Source organism: Amphiprion ocellaris, chromosome 10 (genome assembly GCF_022539595.1).
Source record: "Amphiprion ocellaris isolate individual 3 ecotype Okinawa chromosome 10, ASM2253959v1, whole genome shotgun sequence".
In the NCBI taxonomy this organism is placed as follows: Eukaryota; Metazoa; Chordata; class Actinopteri; family Pomacentridae; genus Amphiprion; species Amphiprion ocellaris.
This window is the reverse complement of record NC_072775.1, coordinates 36,028,888-36,046,738: the sequence shown is the minus strand read 5'-3', so window position 1 is coordinate 36,046,738 and position 17,851 is coordinate 36,028,888. Positions and strand designations below refer to the sequence as shown.

Here is a 17,851-nt window from a genome sequence, read left to right as displayed (position 1 = left end):
CTGCTTGAGTTGGTGGAATAGCTTGGTAGGATCTCTGCTTCCTGGCAAACAGTTCCAGTCGTGCATCATCAACAGCTTCAGTTGAACTGGATCGGTCATACATTGTGACGACAAACTTCTCCAACATCACAGTGTCATCTTCTTCAACGTCTGTAGGATAGCAGCTCAGTTTCGTGAAGACACCTGAAGCCTCAGGGCACACATCCCATGTCTGCCAGGCTGACTTTTTGCCATGTCCGCGGAATGCAGACACAGTGTCACAACCTGTGAAGGCGTGGAAGAAGAGCATACCACTTCTTCTCTCTGGAGCGAGGGATGAGGTCAGCTCATGCACTGGGATCCACTTCAGATTCCGTCCTTGCCCAAAGGCTAGCCACAGTTCCTGAAGTCCCAGTTCCTGTAATTGCGAGAAAGTGGCAACTGCGATCACAAGGACATCTGTGTCATTGGCACTGATCATTACTGTTTTGAAGCCCCTCTTTACTGCATGCTTGGCATGTAGGAAGACTCTTGTGTCAGCTTCCTCGTGACTGCAAGGTGATATATCACTGAGGCTAAACTCGGGGTGGTTACTGAGGGCATCTGGACCTCTAGTGATGATGATTCTGTTTTTACTATGATGTTCTACCACTTTCTCAGCCAGGTAGGCAAACAGTTCAGTCTTGTTGGCAGAATGACGCAGGAAGTTGCGCCAATTTCTCGGCAATTTCCCTGTCCCTGTTACCCGGCATCTGACTCCCTGACCTCGTTTTGATCTAGTTTCGGATTTGAGACTCGATGCCTGGTATGTGTCGAACACAATGTCAGTTCTGTGGTACTTTCTGGAACATGCATCGACCTTGGGAATGAATTCCATCTCAGCATACTCTGCAAATGTCTTGGACATTCTTGGTGGCAACGTGTTGATAAGAGCTGAACCATCAATGATAATGACATCAGTCACAGGTTCTGCATCAGGGAGTGTAACCTTGCCTTCCAGCACGGCAGCTAGCTGTGACTTCTGGCAGACATGCAACCTCCCTCCGTCACTAAGAGATGCTGGAAATGGCTGATTCTCGTGGCGGAAGAACTCGTGTAGATCGCATTCTCTGTTCTGGCAGGAAATGAACATTTTCGAGAAGAGCTGACAGTCTTCCTTCAGTACCTTCTCCTTTGCAATAGTGCGGAGCTTTTCTTGTTGGAAGAAGTCCATCTTTGTCTTCTTGATCGGTGCATAGAACGAGCTGGTGTCTTCTTGTTCTACTGCCTCTAAGCGCGCCTCAAAGGATGCTTTCCCAGTGGAAAGGTGAGTAGCAATCCTTGCAGCACTGTCTGGGGATGCTATATCCTTGGTGTCCAGGTTGAGCAGATCTCCTGTTTCTTCTTGAAATGGATTGCCCATTTCCTCCAGTGTGTTTGTCAACCTTCGGACCTTCTCCAGAAAGCTTTTCTGGTCAGTGGGGGTCTGTTCATGATGTTTCGTGTGCTTTAACACGTCCCTCAACTCCGACGCCTCTTCATACTGCGCAACAAGCTGTGACACTGCAGGGCCAGCAACCATCCATCCATTGGCATCTTCGCCATTGTCAAGTGTCTTCATTTGTTGTTGACTTCATGCACAATAAATGATGGAGTCAGACATACTCCTTCACATGGGGTAGCACACCACATGTTACCCTCACCCAGTTTACCGGGGTGTGGCCGTTGCCGTGCACAAGCAACTTCTTGGAGCCATAGGTGAGAGTTGGGCAAGCAGTGAGGACTAGTTCCAGGAGTCCATCCAGAGGATGTGGCTGACTTCTGAACAAAAGTGCTACCTGGCCGTCAAAATGGCCGCCATTTTGAAAAATGGCGGCCATTTTGGAAAATTGCATGGCTAACGTTGTATTATGAAAAAGTAAGCTATAATGCATACACATGCCAAATTTGGCCCTTGTATGACAATTTGAAAGATTCTTCTGATATATGCAGTTATCTGCCCCACTAGAACACTGAGCAGAGTGTTGATGGAACCTGGAAACCTGCAGCGTTTAGTGGTGAGAATGAACATGTAGAACCTTCCTGACCTGCACAGGCACCAGAGGACGAAGCCGAGGCCACAGTAGGGGTCGAGGCAGATGGCCACCTCTCTGGACGGGTACAGTTCACCCTGCAGCTTGATGGACCGGCAGAAGGCACTGGTGGCGGTGTGGGACATCTGCAGCACAAAAATGCAGAAGAAAGGCAGAATAAAACCAGAATTTTAATCCAGAGAACCACAAACTAAGGCTGATCAGAGGTCCCAAAATTAATAATAAAACCAGAATAAAACCAGAGAACCACAAAATAAAGCTGATTTTAGGTCCCTTGTGAACAGAAATTTGTTTTTTAGGATATTTTTTTGTTCTATAAAAGTCTGTAGGTTGTGGATAGAACATCTGGAAACTGGAATGTTTTTTTAACTTTTATCTCTCTGAACATCCAGCAGCAGTTTCTGGGTGTTTTTTAAATTCCCGTCTCATTTTTCTTCACTTGATACCATAATCTACAAACAGCAGAACAGATCCTTCAGCCCAGACCTCCATGTTCTTCCTGCTGCTGCTATGAATCTATAAAATGTTGTAGCTGTAGTGTCGGATGCTCTGCTGGTTCTGTTGGTTCTTAAATGTTGTAGCTGTAATGTGAGATGTTCTGTTGGTTCTGCTGGTTCTTAAATGTTGTCGCTGTAGTGTGAGATGTTCTGTTGATTCTGCTGGTTCTGTTGGTTCTTAAATGTTGTAGCTGTAGTATGAGATGTTCTGTTGGTTCTGCTGGTTCTGTTGGTTCTTAAATGTTGTTGCTGTAGTATGAGATGTTCTGTTGGTTCTGCTGGTTCTTACCTGAACTCCAGCCAGCATCCCGGTGGTGGAGACGCTGAAGTCCAGGTAGGCCAGAGTGTCGGGGTTGGACGGTTTGTGGAGCAGAGGAGGCTTCTTCTTTGGCAGATCGTCTGCAGAGAGAACATCAGACTGAAACTGAAGAAGAGTTTAAAATGTTCTCTGAACTCACAGCTGGAACGTTTCTGTTCCTGAAGCCTTCTGAGGACATTCTGCAAAGTTCTAATGATGTTTTCAGCTGCAAGTTTTCTTTCAGTTCCCAGAATGTTCTTAAAGGTATCATAACTAAAGATGTTCTGAAGATGTTCTAAAGATGTCCTACAGCTGTTCTAAAGATGTTTTGAAGATGTCCTAAAGATGTTCCAAAGACGTGCTAAAGATGTTCCTAAGATGTCCTAAAGACATCCTAAAGATGTCCTAAAGATGTTCTAAATATGTTCTACAGATGTTCAAAGATGTCCTAAATATGTCCTAAATATGCCCTAAAGATGTCCTAAAGACATTCTGAATATGTCCTAAAGATGTTCGAAAGATGTCCTGAAGATATTCTAAAGATGTCCTACAGATGTTCTACAGATGTTCTAAAGATGTTTGGTGATAACGCTATCAGACTGTTACACTCTAACGTTCTCAAAACTGAGAAGAACGTTCTTCCTCCTCATAGAATGTCATGTTTGTTAGAAATAGCAAATATCTGAGTGCTGAGAAAAAAACTGTGTGTATCTAGTTGTGTATCTAGTTGTGTGTCTAGTTGTCTGGTTGTGTGTCTGGTTGTCTAGTTGTATGTCTAGTTGTGTATCTGGTTGTGTAGTTGTGTGTCTGGTTGTGCGTCTAGTTGTGTATCTGGTTGTGTGTCTAGCTGTGTGTCTGTGTCTGTTTCAGGTTGTGTGTCTAGTTGTGTGTCTGGTTGTGTGTCTAGTTGTCTGGTTATTTGTCCGGTTGTGTGTCCAGTTGTGTGTCTGGGTGTGTGTCTAGTTATCTGGTTGTGTATCTAGTTGTGTGTCTAGTTGTCTGGTTGTGTGTCTGGTTGTGTGTCTGGTTGTCTAGTTGTATGTCTAGTTGTGTATCTGGTTGTGTAGTTGTGTGTCTGGTTGTGTGTCTAGTTGTGTATCTGGTTGTGTGTCTAGCTGTGTGTCTGTTTCAGGTTGTGTGTCTAGTTGTGTGTCTGGTTGTGTGTCTAGTTGTGTGTCCGGTTGTGTGTCTGGTTGTGTGTCTAGTTGTCTGGTTGTGTGTCTAGTTGTCTGGTTGTGTGTCTGGTTGTCTAGTTGTGTGTCTGGTTGTGTGTCTAGTTTTCTGGTTGTGTACCTGGTTGTGTGTCTGTGTGTGTTTCAGGTTGTGTACCTGGTTGTGTATCTAGTTGTGTGTGTCTAGTTGTGTACCTGTGTCCAGTACCGGGGGCCAGGTCCGGACGTCGACAGCAGCTGAAGCCTCTTTGGACCGAAGCAGTTTACAAATCAGCTGAGTCGTCATGACGCAGACGGAGCGACTCACCTGAAGATGGAACACAGGTGAGACCATAACCTGACTTCCTGTTTCACCTCCTTTATTCACCCTGACTTCCTGTTTCATCCTGACTTCCTGTTTCACCTCCTTTATTCACCCTGACTTCCTGTTTCACCCTGACTTCCTGTTCCAATTTTCTAATCTTTCTGGACCCACCTCTATGGACTTCAAGGTCCTGGAATGTTCTAAGTGAGACTAAACTTAAAGACTGGAAGCAGGAAAGGAGAACATCCCCTGGAGAAAGTTCTAGAGTAGACCTACTGACAACTGGAGAAAGTTCTAGAGTAGACCTACCGACAACTGGAGAAAGTCCTAGAGTAGACCTACTGACAACTGGAGAAAGTCCTAGAGTAGACCTACCGACAACTGGAGAAAGTCCTAGAGTAGACCTACCGACAACTGGAGAAAGTTCTAGAGTATACCTAGTGACAACTGGAGAAAGTTCTAGAGTAGATCTACAGACAACTGGAGAAAGTTCTAGAGTAGGTCTACTCTAGAACTTTCTCCAGGGGACGTTCTCCTCTATGGACTTCAAGGACCTGGAACTCTGGAAATATTCCCAGTATGAAGGTAGAACTGATCAGATGTTCTAAGGGAAGTCTCGTACTCTGGTTGGTTCTTACCTCCACGATCATCTTGACGGTGGGCAGCGTGGTGCTGATGTTCTGAGGATGAGGCGGTCGCACTGTGATGGGAACACATCCGGCATACAGGCAGCCGTAAAACGCCACGATCAGGTCGATGCCTGGAGGAAGAGGAAGATGACAGGATTAAAACCACCCAACGATGAAGAACATCATCATCCTGCTGGTTCTCCTGATGTTCTCTGTCTGAGTTTTCCTCCAGGTTCGAGTCGCAGCTCGGTGTTTGTTACCTGGAGGGTAGACGAGAGCGACGTGGTCTCCGTCCTGCAGGTGTCCTCGCTCAGCCAGCAGGGCGGCGATCTTCTCGGCCCTCTTGTGAAGCTGCATGCAGGTCAGAGAGCTGGAGACGGTTCCCTGTAGGACGGAGAATCAGAAAAACATGAGCATCACATGCTAACACAGGATTCTGCTATTGTTGTGGCTAATGCTAATCTTAGCCACATTAGTCCCATAATGCGAGTGCTACCCTGGAGTTGAGCACTATTGTTGTGGCTAATGCTAATGCTAATGTTAGCAACATAATGCGAGCATTACCCTGGAGTTGAGCAGCGTGAACAGGACGTGTTCTGGAGTCGTCTGAGCTCTCCACTGCAACACCTCCGACAGGAAGAGGAACTGAAACACAAACACAGAGTATCTAGAATAAAAATGGTGATAAAACTGAGACGGGGGGGTGGTCTGCGACATCATCGTTCGCCATTTTACAATCAGGTCCTTTCAAAACTCCCAAAAAGAACTACTCAGCAGAATGACTCAGGTGAGATGGCTCATGCTAACGACCAACATTAGCATACGAGGGCTGGGTGAAACTCGCATTTCAACGACCCCCTTTGTCACTCCCTGGCTCCCAACGAACATCGTTGAGGAGCCAGGTGGGCCTTGGCAATGGTCGTCAGAATGTGAATAACACTGACCACACCTCACAGAGGTTATAAGCTGAGGCAACATCAACCACCACCAGAACTGAAGAAGCCTCTTGGATGAGAGGTGAAACGTCTTCAAGGAACCTTCTTAAAGTCCAGTTGGATTGATTTAAACAACTTTGGGTCTATTTTTATTCTATTCTATTTCTTTTAACTCTATGAACACAGAGTTTAAATTTTAGACAGTATTAAGTGAAGCTATTATTGTTGTGTGTTTGTAATTTAACAGGTTGATTTAAATCAGTAAATTAGATTCATTTTTATCTTGCATTTAACGAAACATGTTCAAACTTTATGCATTTTATTAGTTTTTGTTTTTATATCTACAAATGTATCAATAAATAGTCAGTTACTTTGTCATTAATGAGTTATTTAGTCAATAATGAGTTATTTAGTCATTAATGAGTTATTTAGTCAATAATTAGTTATTTAGTTGTTAATTAGTTATTTAGTTAGTTGGTCATATGACTGCTGGTCATATGATTGATGGTCATGTGATTGATGGCCATGTGACTGTTGTTTGGTCATGTGACTGCTGGTCATGTGATGATGCAGAAAGCCACGCCCCCTCACACACACACCTTCCTTGCCTGGTCGTTGTCTTCGATCTGACCAAGATCTCTGCCGCTGGCCTGAGCGATCCTCTTCCCCGACACCAGGTTCCCCACCATGACTGAGGCCGGACCGATCTCTGCAGAACCACACCAGAACCATGTCAGAACCACACCAGAACCACACCAAAGCCACACCAGAACCACATCACAACCGCGTCAAAACCGCACCAGAACTGCACCAGAAACACAGCAGAACCACAGCAGAACCACAGCAGAACATCAGGATTAAAGGTTCTGTCATTTATTTAGGCCTTGTGTCTGATTAATCCAGATGTTATACCAGGTTCTACTGAATGTTCTGAGATCTGTTCTTAATGAGTCACTGACAGCTACTAACAGAAATGAACAGAGTGAATAAGTGCTGTATTTTCAGGTGTATTCAGGTGTTCTCAGGTGTATTCAGGTGTTGTAAGGTGTAGTTAGGTGTATTCAGGTGTTCTCAGGTGTATTCAGGTGTATCCAGGTGTTGTCAGGTGTATTCAGGTGTATTCAGGTGTATTCAGGTGGTGTCAGGTGTATTCAGGTGTATTCAGGTGTAGTCAGGTGTTGTCAGGTGTATTCAGGTGTTATCAGGTGTTGTCCGGTGTATTCAGGTGTATTCAGGTGTATTCAGGTGTATTCAGGTGTTGGCAGGTGTAGTCAGGTGTATTCAGGTGTATTCAGGTGTATTCAGGTGTAGTCAAGTGTAGCCAGGTGTAGTCAGGTGTATTCAGGTGTATTCAGGTGTAGTCAGGTGTAGCCAGGTGTTGTCAGGTGTTGTCAGGTGTATTCAGGTGTATTCAGGTGTATTCAGGTGTTGTCAGGTGTAGTCAGCGTTACCTGGCTGCTTCTGCCGGGGTTTGGGCAGGTTGGTGACGCAGGTGTGTGGACACATGAGCACGTTGCAGGGGTGCAGCGCCCCCTCCAGGAAGAGCTGCTTGGTTTCGGACAGGTGGATTCCTCCCAGTGGAGTCTTGGGCAGAGTGTTGGAGGGAACCAGGGCCAGACAGTAGACGCCCACCTGGTGGATCCCGTCTATCGCCTGGAACACGAGCAGGAATTAGACTGAAGACAAAGTCCAGTTGTGTTTTTAGTGTTCCTGCTGTAGTAGAACTGAGTGATTTCACGGATATTTTAAGTAATTTTTAAACGATTTTGAACTCATATTGACTGACTTTGGAGAATGTTGAGCATTTAGACACGTTTCAAGTCATTTAGAACAGTTGTAAGAAATTTCAAGTCAAAACATCTAAAAACTGGAACCTTGTCTGGTCAAACTTAGACACATCAGATTCTACTGATGTTAGAGCCTCAACAGTTGGAGAAATGTGGACCAAAGTCTGCATTTTAGTAGAAATATGAAAAGATCCATGCATACTGTGTACACTCATAGGAACTGTGTGGGGTCACAGTACCAACCTGGATTGGAAATGTTGTACTTTTTTCCATTTTCAAGGTTCTATAATTATTCATTATTGTCCTTTGAGGCAGTTTTAAGTCATTTTTGGACAAATTTTGAGGGATTGTCAGCAATCTTTATCTTATTTTGGATCAATCTGGGGTTATTTTGGTCAGATTTACTTATTTTGGACAAATTTCAAATAATTTTGGACAATTAAGAGAGTTTGTGAATGATCGTTATCTTATTTTGAGTCACTTTGGGCAAAATCGAGTCACTTTAGACAAGTTTCAACTCGTTTCGGTCAAATTCAGCTTATTTTGGACAAATTTCAAGTGATTTTAGATGATTTTGGATGATTATGGAGTTATTCTGAACACACAGTTCAAAGATTGCAGGAAACTAGAAAATCTGACAGTTCTTTCTGTTTTCTGGCTCTAATAAATGGTGTAGTTTTGGTGATTTTGTAGAGAAAACTTGCCTTCTTAAACGACTCCTGACCGTCCATCAGTGACACCAGCGACAGTTGGTCTTTGTGGTTCTAATAAACATTATATCCAGTACAAACTGGTGCCTCTACGTCCGTTTATCCTGTAGATAAACGTTCATGTACCTGCAGAACTCTGCTCATCCACTGGAAACTGTCCTCCTCCGTAGAGTCCGGCCGTTGCTCAGCTACAACCACGATCCTCTCGTCATGAAGCACCGTGATGGAAAACACCGCTATCCTGGACAACACACACCTCTGAGTCAGCAGACATCATTACACCTAAACCTGCAGACAGTCTAGTGAACAGACCTGAACCAGAGCTGATTTACCGACTGCATTAGCTTCAGAAGCTTTAAACAAACTCCCAACTCAGAGTATTCAAAGGCTGAAGTTATTTTGGAGGAACTATGATCATCTTGTAAAACATAATAAATACACAGAATACAGATGATACAGATGCCTATAAAAGTCCATCCTAATCTATTCTATCTAATGTAACTCAGCTGGAGTCAGTTGGTCTACAAGTCATTAATGGATGATCTGAGGTCAGGGATTGGAGGATAAAGACTCCTGGATCTGAAGGTTCAGTCTCTGGTGGATCAGAACTCCTGGACAGAACTACACCATGAAGACTGAACAACCAAGAAACTCTGAGGAAAGGTTGCTGAAAAGCATCAGTCAGGACGATACAAGAACATTTAAAGTTCCTGAAGGTCTCCTGGAGTCCAGTTAAATCCATCATTAAGAAATGGAAGGAAGATGGAACATGAATAAATCTGACTAGAGCAGGACGTCCTCAAGACCTGAGAGACTAGAGAGGGAGGCCACCAAGACTCCTATGACTCCTCTGAAGGAGAAAAAGACTAGAGAGGGAGGCCACCAAGACTTCTATGACTCCTCTGAAGGAGAAAAAGACTAGAGAGGGAGGCCACCAAGACTCCTATGACTCCTCTGAAGGAGAAAAAGACTAGAGAGGGAGGCCACCAAGACTCCTATTATTCCACTGAAGGAGAAAGAGACTAGAGAGGGAGGGCACCAAGACTCCTATGACTCCTCTGAAGGAGAAAGAGACTAGAGAGGGAGGCCACCAAGACTCCTATGACTCCTCTGAAGGAGAATGAGACTAGAGAGGGAGGCCACCAAGACTCCTATGATTCCTCTGAAGGAGAAAGAGACGAGAGAGGGAGGGCACCAAGACTCCTATGACTCCTCTGAAGGAGAAAGAGACTAGAGAGGGAGGCCACCAAGACTCCTGTGACTCCTCTGAAGGAGAAAGAGACTAGAGAGGGAGGGCACCAAGACTCCTATGACTCCTCTGAAGGAGTTCCATTTTCAGACTGTTCATCCAACAACTGCTGTCTGTTCTTCACCAGTCAAAGCTTCATGGAGACAAAGAGAAAGACTCTGATGGAAAAAGCTCCAATTAAATCCGGACTAGAGTTCACCAGAAGACATGTGGAGACTCCGAAGACACCTGGAAGAAGGTTCTTTGGTCTGAGGAGACCAGGATGGAGCTTTATGACCATCAGACTAGATGATATGTTTGACATCCTCACAAACACCCCATCCCCACTGTGAAGCATGGTGGTGGCAGCATCATGATATGAAGCATGGTGGTGGCAGCATCATGATGTGAAGCATGGTGGTGGCAGCATCATGGTGTGAAGCATGGTGGTGGCAGCATCATGGTGTGAAGCACGGTGGTGGCAGCATCATGGTGTGAAGCATGGTGGTGGCAGCATCATGATGTGAAGCATGGTGGTGGCAGCATCATGATGTGAAGCATGGTGGTGGCAGCATCATGGTGTGAAGCACGGTGGTGGCAGCATCATGGTGTGAAGCATGGTGGTGGCAGCATCATGATGTGAAGCACGGTGGTGGCAGCATCATGGTGTGAAGCACGGTGGTGGCAGCATCATGATGTGAAGCACGGTGGTGGCAGCATCATGGTGTTCCTCAGCAGCAGGACCTGGAAGGCTGGTAAAGGTAGAGGGTAAATGAAATCCTGGAGGACAACTTGATGCAGTCTGAAGAGAACTGAGACATGGAGAAGATCAGGTTTCCATCCAGATAATGAATTGAAGCAAACAGAGATCCTCAGAGATGGTTTGAAGACAAGGTGGAAGTTCTGGAAGAGTCAGAGTCCAGACCTCTATCCAGCTGAGAACTAGAGTCTGGACCTGAAAGATTCTGTTGATCAGGATCCCTGAGGAACCTGACAGAGTTTAAGAGTTTATAAAAAAGAAGGAGGAGAAAGTTCAGATATTCAGACTGATGGAGACCAACAGGATCCATGATGGACCTGAAGGTTCATGTACTAGATCCTGACTGGAAGGACGAGAACACTTATGAAGTCACTGATTTATGGTTTATATTTATTGACATTACCTTGTAGGAACCTGTTGTCTCTGACAGAGTTCCTGAACATTGTTTCTCACCTGCCCCTGTAGACGAACTTCATTGGCTCCACAGCCAGCGCCGTGGCAACGATGTCATCGGCGTTGTGCCGCCGTCCTCCGACCACCATCAGACCGTCCATCTTCCCGGCAACAAATATGAGGCCTGCAGGTCCGATGAAGCCCAGCAGGCCGGTTCTGGTGAAGGGGAACTCGGTGATGGGAGAGCCGCTAGTGGAGACCGGGAACACCTGCAGAGGAAGACCAGGTGAGGAACACGAGTCGATGAAACAGCAAAACAACGAGCCAAAGCGTCTACAGCCTCACCTCGAAGGTGTTCTTGGTCATGCCAGCCAGACCATAATAGGAGGTTCCCGTGGCAACAGTACAAACACACAACTCTCCGATCTCATCAGTTTTACAGAGCTGAGGGACGCCTTCAGGCTTCACCGCACACATCGTAGCTGCAGACACAAAGACCATGAGAGCTTCAAAGCACGAACTTCTACAAACATCAGGGCTGCAGCTGACAAGTAGTTTTATCGTTGGTTCATTTGGGGATCAATCAATCACCTGTTGGTTTCTAAACTGTGGATCAGAGTTTCCTCAAGATGTTCAGTTTACTGTCACAGAAGAAAGAAACCAGAAAATATTCACACCGAAGAAGATAAAAACTTATTAATTTAATATTAACAAGTTTTTAAATAATCTTTTAAGGTCCGTTGAGCTGAAACCAAAAAGTAATAAAAACTCAATAAGTCCTAAATCCAGAACAGGAAGTTCTAAATCCAGAACAGGAAGTTCTAAATCCAGAACAGGAAGTGTCCGTCTCACCTCCAGGCATCACCGATCCAACGTCCTGCAGCGTCAGAACCGACAGCTTCTCCTCCGAGTCGATCCGGATCACACCGTGGCTCAGACCCTGCATGGAGAGAACACCTCGACCCGGCGGGGAGCTGCCGTCCTCCAGCGGCCTGCAGGGGGCGACACCAGCTTTAGTATTAACTATACCATTAAGTTCATTGGTATGGACACTACACTGTTAGCATCATTAATATACACACTACACCGTTAGCATCATTAATATGGATGCTACATTGTTAGCATCATTAGTATGGATGCTACACCATTAGCATCATTAATATGGACACTACACCGTTAGCATCATTATTATGGACGGTACACTGTTAGCATCATTAGTATGGACGGTACACTGTTAGCATCATTAGTATGGACGCTACACCGTTAGCATCATTAATATGGACACTACACCATTAGCATCATTAGTATGGATGGTACACTGTTAGCATCATTAGTATGGACGGTACACTGTTAGCATCATTAGTATGGACGCTACACCGTTAGCATCATTAATATGGACACTACACTGTTAGCACCATTAGTATGGATGCTACACCGTTAGCATCATTAGTATGGACGCTACACGGTTAGCATCATGAGCATGGACGCTATACCATTAGCATCATTAATATAAATGCTACACTGTTAGGGTAGTTGTGTTGTATTGTGTAGTTGCGTAGTTTTGTTGTATTGTGTAGTTGTGTACCTGCGTATGGCCACCGTCAGGGCTTCAGGTTTGTGTTATATCATGTAGTAATGTAGTTGTGTTGTATTGTATAGTTGTGTGGTTGTGTAGTTCTGTAGTTGTATTATACTATGTAGTTGTGTAGTTGTGTACCTGCGTATGGCCACCGTCAGGGCTTCAGGTTTGTGTTATATTGTGTAGTTGTGTAGTAGTTGTGTCGTTGTGTATCTGTGTATGGCCACTGTCAGGCTTCAGGTTTGTGTTATATTGTGTAGTTGTGTAGTAGTTGTGTAGTTGTGTACCTGCGTATGGCCACTGTCAGGGCTTCAGGTTTGTGTTATATTGTGTAGTAGTGTAGTTGTGTCGTAGTTGTGTAGTTGTGTACCTGCGTATGGCCACCGTCAGGGCTTCAGGTTTGTGTTATATTGTGTAGTTGTGTAGTAGTTGTGTAGTTGTGTACCTGCGTATGGCCACCGTCAGCGCTTCAGATTTGTGTTATATTGTGTAATTGTGTAGTAGTTGTGTACCTGTGTATGGCCACTGTCAGGGCTTCAGGTTTGTGTTATATTGTGTAGTTGTGTAGTAATTGTGTAGTTGTGTACCTGCGTATGGCCACCGTCAGGGCTTCAGGTGAACTGGCACATGGGCAGATCACCTCCGGTTTCAGTCCTTTGGTCTGGAAGACGTTGAGAAAAGCATCGCAGGACGAGATGGACCCTGAAACATACAATTGGCTGTTAGCTACACAACAGACACACACTGATGCAGTTTAAACCAGTAATGAACACAAACTGATCAGAAACCAGATTCATTGTTCAGACTGTGACAACTGGATGGATGTCAAACTGATCTGGAGTCAGCTTCTAGCCAGAACTCAGATTTTCCTCCTCCTAAATGTCACGGTTCTATCTGCTGGACTGATGAAGTTCTGGAAAAGTCCATTAAAAAGTGATAAATCTGGACCCACCTCCATGGACTTCAATGACCTGGAACTCTGGAAATATTCACAGTATGAAGATAGAACTTCCTCAGTTTGGTTCATTTACATCATTTTGCTTGTTTTTGTGGTTGTTTTGTGTCGTACTTTGGTCATTTTATGTCTTTAGGAGTTCATTGGGCGTCACATTTTGGTTGTTTTATGTCTTTTAGGGGTAGTTTAGCGTCTCATTTTGGCTGCATTGCATCATTATGTGCTGTTTGTGTGACATTTCAGTCATTTTACGTCTTTACACGTCCCAGTTTGATCGTTTTTCATCTTTTTGTGGTTGTTTTGTGCCATACTTTGGGCCTTTTCTGTCTTTATGAGTTCTTTTTGCGTCACATTTTGGTTGTTTTTCTTCATCAGCAGTACTGGCTAGATATAGTTGGGCTCACCTCCATGTACAGCAAAGGTTCTGGAACCAAAATCCTGGAGAGGGGTTGGACTCTCTCCTTCTCTGGAGTTGCCCAGGGTGAGAGGCACTGGGTGGGTGTAGGGAAACTCAGGAACCCCCGGCTGATCACCGCTTTGTTGGAGTTCTCCCTGGATAACCAGAGGGTCGCCTCTCTGAGGGGAAAACTCTGACTGCTGTCTGTTCTTATGCACCGAACAGCAGTTCAGAGTATTCGGCCTTCTTGGAGTCTCTGGGTGGTTCCTGGAAGGGGGACCGTCTGGGGACTCCATAGTTCTCCTGGAGGACTTCAATGCTGACATGGGCAAATATGGAGAAACCTGGAGGAGGTCATTGGGAGGAACGGCCTGATCTGAACCTGAGTGGTGTTTTGCTATTAGACTTCTGTACTGGTCATAGACAAGCTTTAACAAACACCATGTGATGGAGCATAAGGTTGCTCATAAGTGTACTTGGTACCAGAGCACCTTAGGCCAAAGGTCGATGATCAACTTCATAGTCGTATCATCAGACCTGCGGCCGAATGTCTCGGACACTCAGGTGAAGAGAGGAGCAGAGCTGTCAACTGATTACCACCTGGTGGTGAGTTGGATCTGGTGGTGGGGAAGGCTGCTGGACAGACCTGGTAAACCCAAATGTGTAGTGAGGGTGAACTGGGAACATCTGGTGGAGGACCCTGTCCGTAGGGTTTTCAACTCCCACCTCTGGAAGAGTTTCTCCTGCATCCCGGGGGAGGTTGGGGACATGAAGTCTGAGTGGTCCATGTTGAAAGCCTCCATTGCAGAAGCAGCTGTTAGGAGCTGTGGCCTGAAGGTCACTGGTGCCTGTCGCGGTGACAACCCCAAAACCTGCTGGTGGACGCCAGTGGTGAGGGAAGCCATCAGGCTGAAAAAGGAGGCCTTTCAGGCCTGGTTGGCTCAGTGGTCTCCTGAAGCAGCTGACAAGTACTGGTTGCTCAAAAGGGTTGCAGCTGCAACAGTCATGGAAGCAAAAATTCTTTTGTGGGAGGAGTTCGGAGAGGCTATGGAGAACACAATATAACTCAGTTGGCCTCACCAAACCCTCAGGAAGCAGAGGCAGGGCTTTACTGAGGCTGTCTACAGTCGGGGTGGAGAACTGCTGACCCGTACTGGGGACATTGTTGGGAGGTTGAAAGAGGACTTTAAGGATCTCCTGAATCTGGTGAACATGTCTTCCGTGGAGGAGGCAGAGCTTGAAGACTCGGGGGAATCTTCATCCATATCCATGGCAGAGGTTGCAAAGGTAGTTGCAAACTAATCCTCGGTGGCAAGGTGCCAGGTGTGGACGAGATCCGCCCTGAGATGCTGAAGGCTCTGGACATTGTTGGACTATCTTGGCTGACACGTCTCTACAATGTCATGTGGGCATCAGGTACGGTACCTGTGGAGTGGCAGACCGGGGTGGTGGTTCCCATTTTTAAAAAGGGGGACTGGAGAGTGTGTTCCAACTACCGGGGTATCACACTTCTCAGCCTCCCTGGGAAAGTTTACTCTGGAAGGGAGGCTTTGACCAATTGTCGAACCTCGGATTCAGGAGGAGCAATGCGGAGTCCGTCCTGGTTATGGAACAGTGGATCAGCTCTTTACCCTTATGGAGCTGCTGAGGGGGTCATGGGAGTTCAGCCTGCCAGTCTACATGTGCTTTATGGATCCGGAGAGAGATTATGACCGTGTCCCCCGAGGGGCTCTATGTGGGGGGTACTGAGGGAGTATGGGGTACTGGGCTCTCTGATACGAGCCATTCGGTCCCTGTACAATCAAAGTGAGAGCTGTGTCCGCATACTCGGCACAAAGTCAGAGACGTTTCCTGTGGGTGTTGGACTTCTCCAGGGCTGTCCCTTGTCCCCGATCCTGTTTGTGGTCTTCATGGACAGGATCTCAAGGATCAGCCAGGGTGAGGAGAGTGTCCGGTTTGGGGACCTCAGGATCACATCTCTGCTTTTTGTAGATGATGTAGTTCTGCTGGCTTCCTCAGACTTTCAGCAGCACTAGAGCGGTTTGCAGCCGAGTGTGAAGCGGTGGGGATGTGGATCAGCACCTCCAAGTCTGAGGTCATGGTTCTCTGATGGAAACTGGTGTATTGCTCCCTCTGGGTTGGGGGGAGTTGCTTCCCCAGGAGAAGGAGTTCAAGTATCTTGGGATCTTGTTCAGGAGTGATGAAAAAATGGAGCTAGAGATGGACAGGAGGATTGGTGCAGCGTCAGCAGTAATGAAGGCATTGGACTGAACCATCATGGTGAAGAGGGAGCTGAACCTCAAGGAGAAGCTCTCAGTTTACCATCCATCTACGTTCCAACCCTCACCTATGGTCATGAGCTCTGGGTAGTGACCCAAAGAATGAGGTCGTGGATACAAGCGTCTGAAATGAGCTTCCTCCGTAGGGTGTCTGGGCTCAGCCTTAGAGATAGGGGGAGAAGCTCAGACATCCAGAGGGAGCTCAGAGTAGAGCTGCTGATCCTTCACCTCTAAAGGAACAAGCTGAGGAGGTTTGGACATCTCATTCAGATCCTCCAGGGAGACTTCCTTTGGAGGTTTTCTGAACATGTCCTCCTGGGAGGAGACCCCGGGGTAGACCCAGAACCCTCTGGAGGGATTATTTATCTCATCTGGCCTGGGAACACCTCAGAATCCCCCAGGAAGAGCTGGAAAGTGTTGCTGGGAGAAGGAATGTCTGGAATGACCTGCTTCATCTGCTGCTTCCGTGACTTGGCCCCAGATAAGCAGAAGAAAATGGATGGATGGATGGATGGATGGATGGATGGATGGATGATGTGTGGATGGATGATGGATGGATGGATGGATTGATGGATGGATGGATGGATGGATGGATGGATGGATGGACCAGATTAATTCTTCATCCATCCAGGTGTCACAACCTAAAGACTAAATCTGGTTTGTGTTCATTTTTTATAACCAACTTTCAGTCCCTCTGTGTAACAACAGAATTTCCCTCTGGGGATTAATGAAGTCTCTCTAAGTCTAACCGGAAGTATTTACAGTATGAAGGTAGAACTTTGCTCCATTAAATAAAGTCACTGCAGATACAGAACCAGCTGGTTCTGAGGAGGTTCTGACTGTGTTTTCCTGGAATAATCAGAGATTTGTTCTAAAATCTCTGCTTCCTTACAGGGGTTGGACCCGTCGGCCAGCAGCAGCATCCTCAGGGAGCTCAGGTTGATGTCTCGCTGGTCCCGATGGGCCACCAGAGCCCAGTGCATGTCCCGAGACTTCACACAGGCCACCTTAGCTGCAGACACAGCAAACACAGCAGTTATAGATCCAGCAGAACAGTCCGAGCTCAGGACGACCCGCTTCAGGTTCTGGTTCTGGTACCTTTGTACTGGCAGACCTTCTGGATCCAGGACAGAGGGTTGACCTTCATCAGAGCGTAGGGGATGCTGATGACGTGCATCATGTTCATCACACTCTGGCACACAAACACACAAACACAGCTTTTCACTACATAAACTCTAAAATGTATCAAGATTACTGCAAAAAATAGAAATACCCCAGAAAAAAGTTTAAAATCTGGCAGCAGGACAAGAGAAAAATGAAAAAATCCATGAAAAAACATGGTGGAACACTGCAACAATACTGTAAGAACACTAATAATGCTGTAATAGCACTGCAATAATACTGTAATAACACTATAACAACACCATAATAATACTGTAATAACACTATAACATACTTTAATAATACTGTAGTAATACTATAATAATACTATAATAACACTATAATAATAGTCTAATAACACTAATAATACTGTAGTAATACTACAATAACACTGTAATATAATAACACTGTAATAATACTGTAATAATACTGTAATAACACTATAATAACACGGTAATAATACTGTAGTAATAATATAACGCTGTTATAACACTGTAATAACACTGTAATAACACTGTAATAATACTATCATAACACTGTAATAACACTATCATAACACTATAATAACACTGTAACGACACTGTAATAACTAATAATACTGTAATAATACTATATTAACACTGTAATGACACTGGAATAACTGTAATGACACTAATAATACTATAAGAACATTGTAATAACACTATCATAACACTGTAATAACACTATAATAACAC

At 45.4% G+C, this 17,851-nt stretch overlaps 1 protein-coding gene across 6 annotated transcripts in view; it reads right to left on the bottom strand.

The window, feature by feature from the left end:
- Positions 1-17,851, bottom strand: part of LOC111564482 (disco-interacting protein 2 homolog C) — a 125,553-nt gene that overhangs the window by 15,204 nt on the left and 92,498 nt on the right. For 4 of the 6 annotated variants that reach the window (XR_008603080.1, XM_055014708.1, XM_055014704.1 and 1 more), the window contains exons 15-29: positions 17,073-17,166; positions 16,867-16,986; positions 12,931-13,045; positions 11,617-11,756; positions 11,110-11,246; positions 10,825-11,033; positions 8,510-8,624; positions 7,338-7,539; positions 6,486-6,595; positions 5,516-5,596; positions 5,212-5,335; positions 4,961-5,082; positions 4,214-4,325; positions 2,838-2,947; positions 2,046-2,176 (exon numbers count right to left, since the gene is read on the bottom strand). Coding sequence is in view for 5 of the 6 variants with exons in the window: in XM_055014708.1 (XP_054870683.1) it covers positions 2,046-2,176; positions 2,838-2,947; positions 4,214-4,325; positions 4,961-5,082; positions 5,212-5,335; positions 5,516-5,596; positions 6,486-6,595; positions 7,338-7,539; positions 8,510-8,624; positions 10,825-11,033; positions 11,110-11,246; positions 11,617-11,756; positions 12,931-13,045; positions 16,867-16,986; positions 17,073-17,166 (1,922 nt within the window). In the remaining variant the exon portion in view is untranslated. The remainder of the gene's footprint in view (positions 1-2,045; positions 2,177-2,837; positions 2,948-4,213; positions 4,326-4,960; positions 5,083-5,211; positions 5,336-5,515; positions 5,597-6,485; positions 6,596-7,337; positions 7,540-8,509; positions 8,625-10,824; positions 11,034-11,109; positions 11,247-11,616; positions 11,757-12,930; positions 13,046-16,866; positions 16,987-17,072; positions 17,167-17,851) is intronic. The other 2 variants (XM_055014705.1, XM_055014707.1) reach the window with 1 other exon arrangement.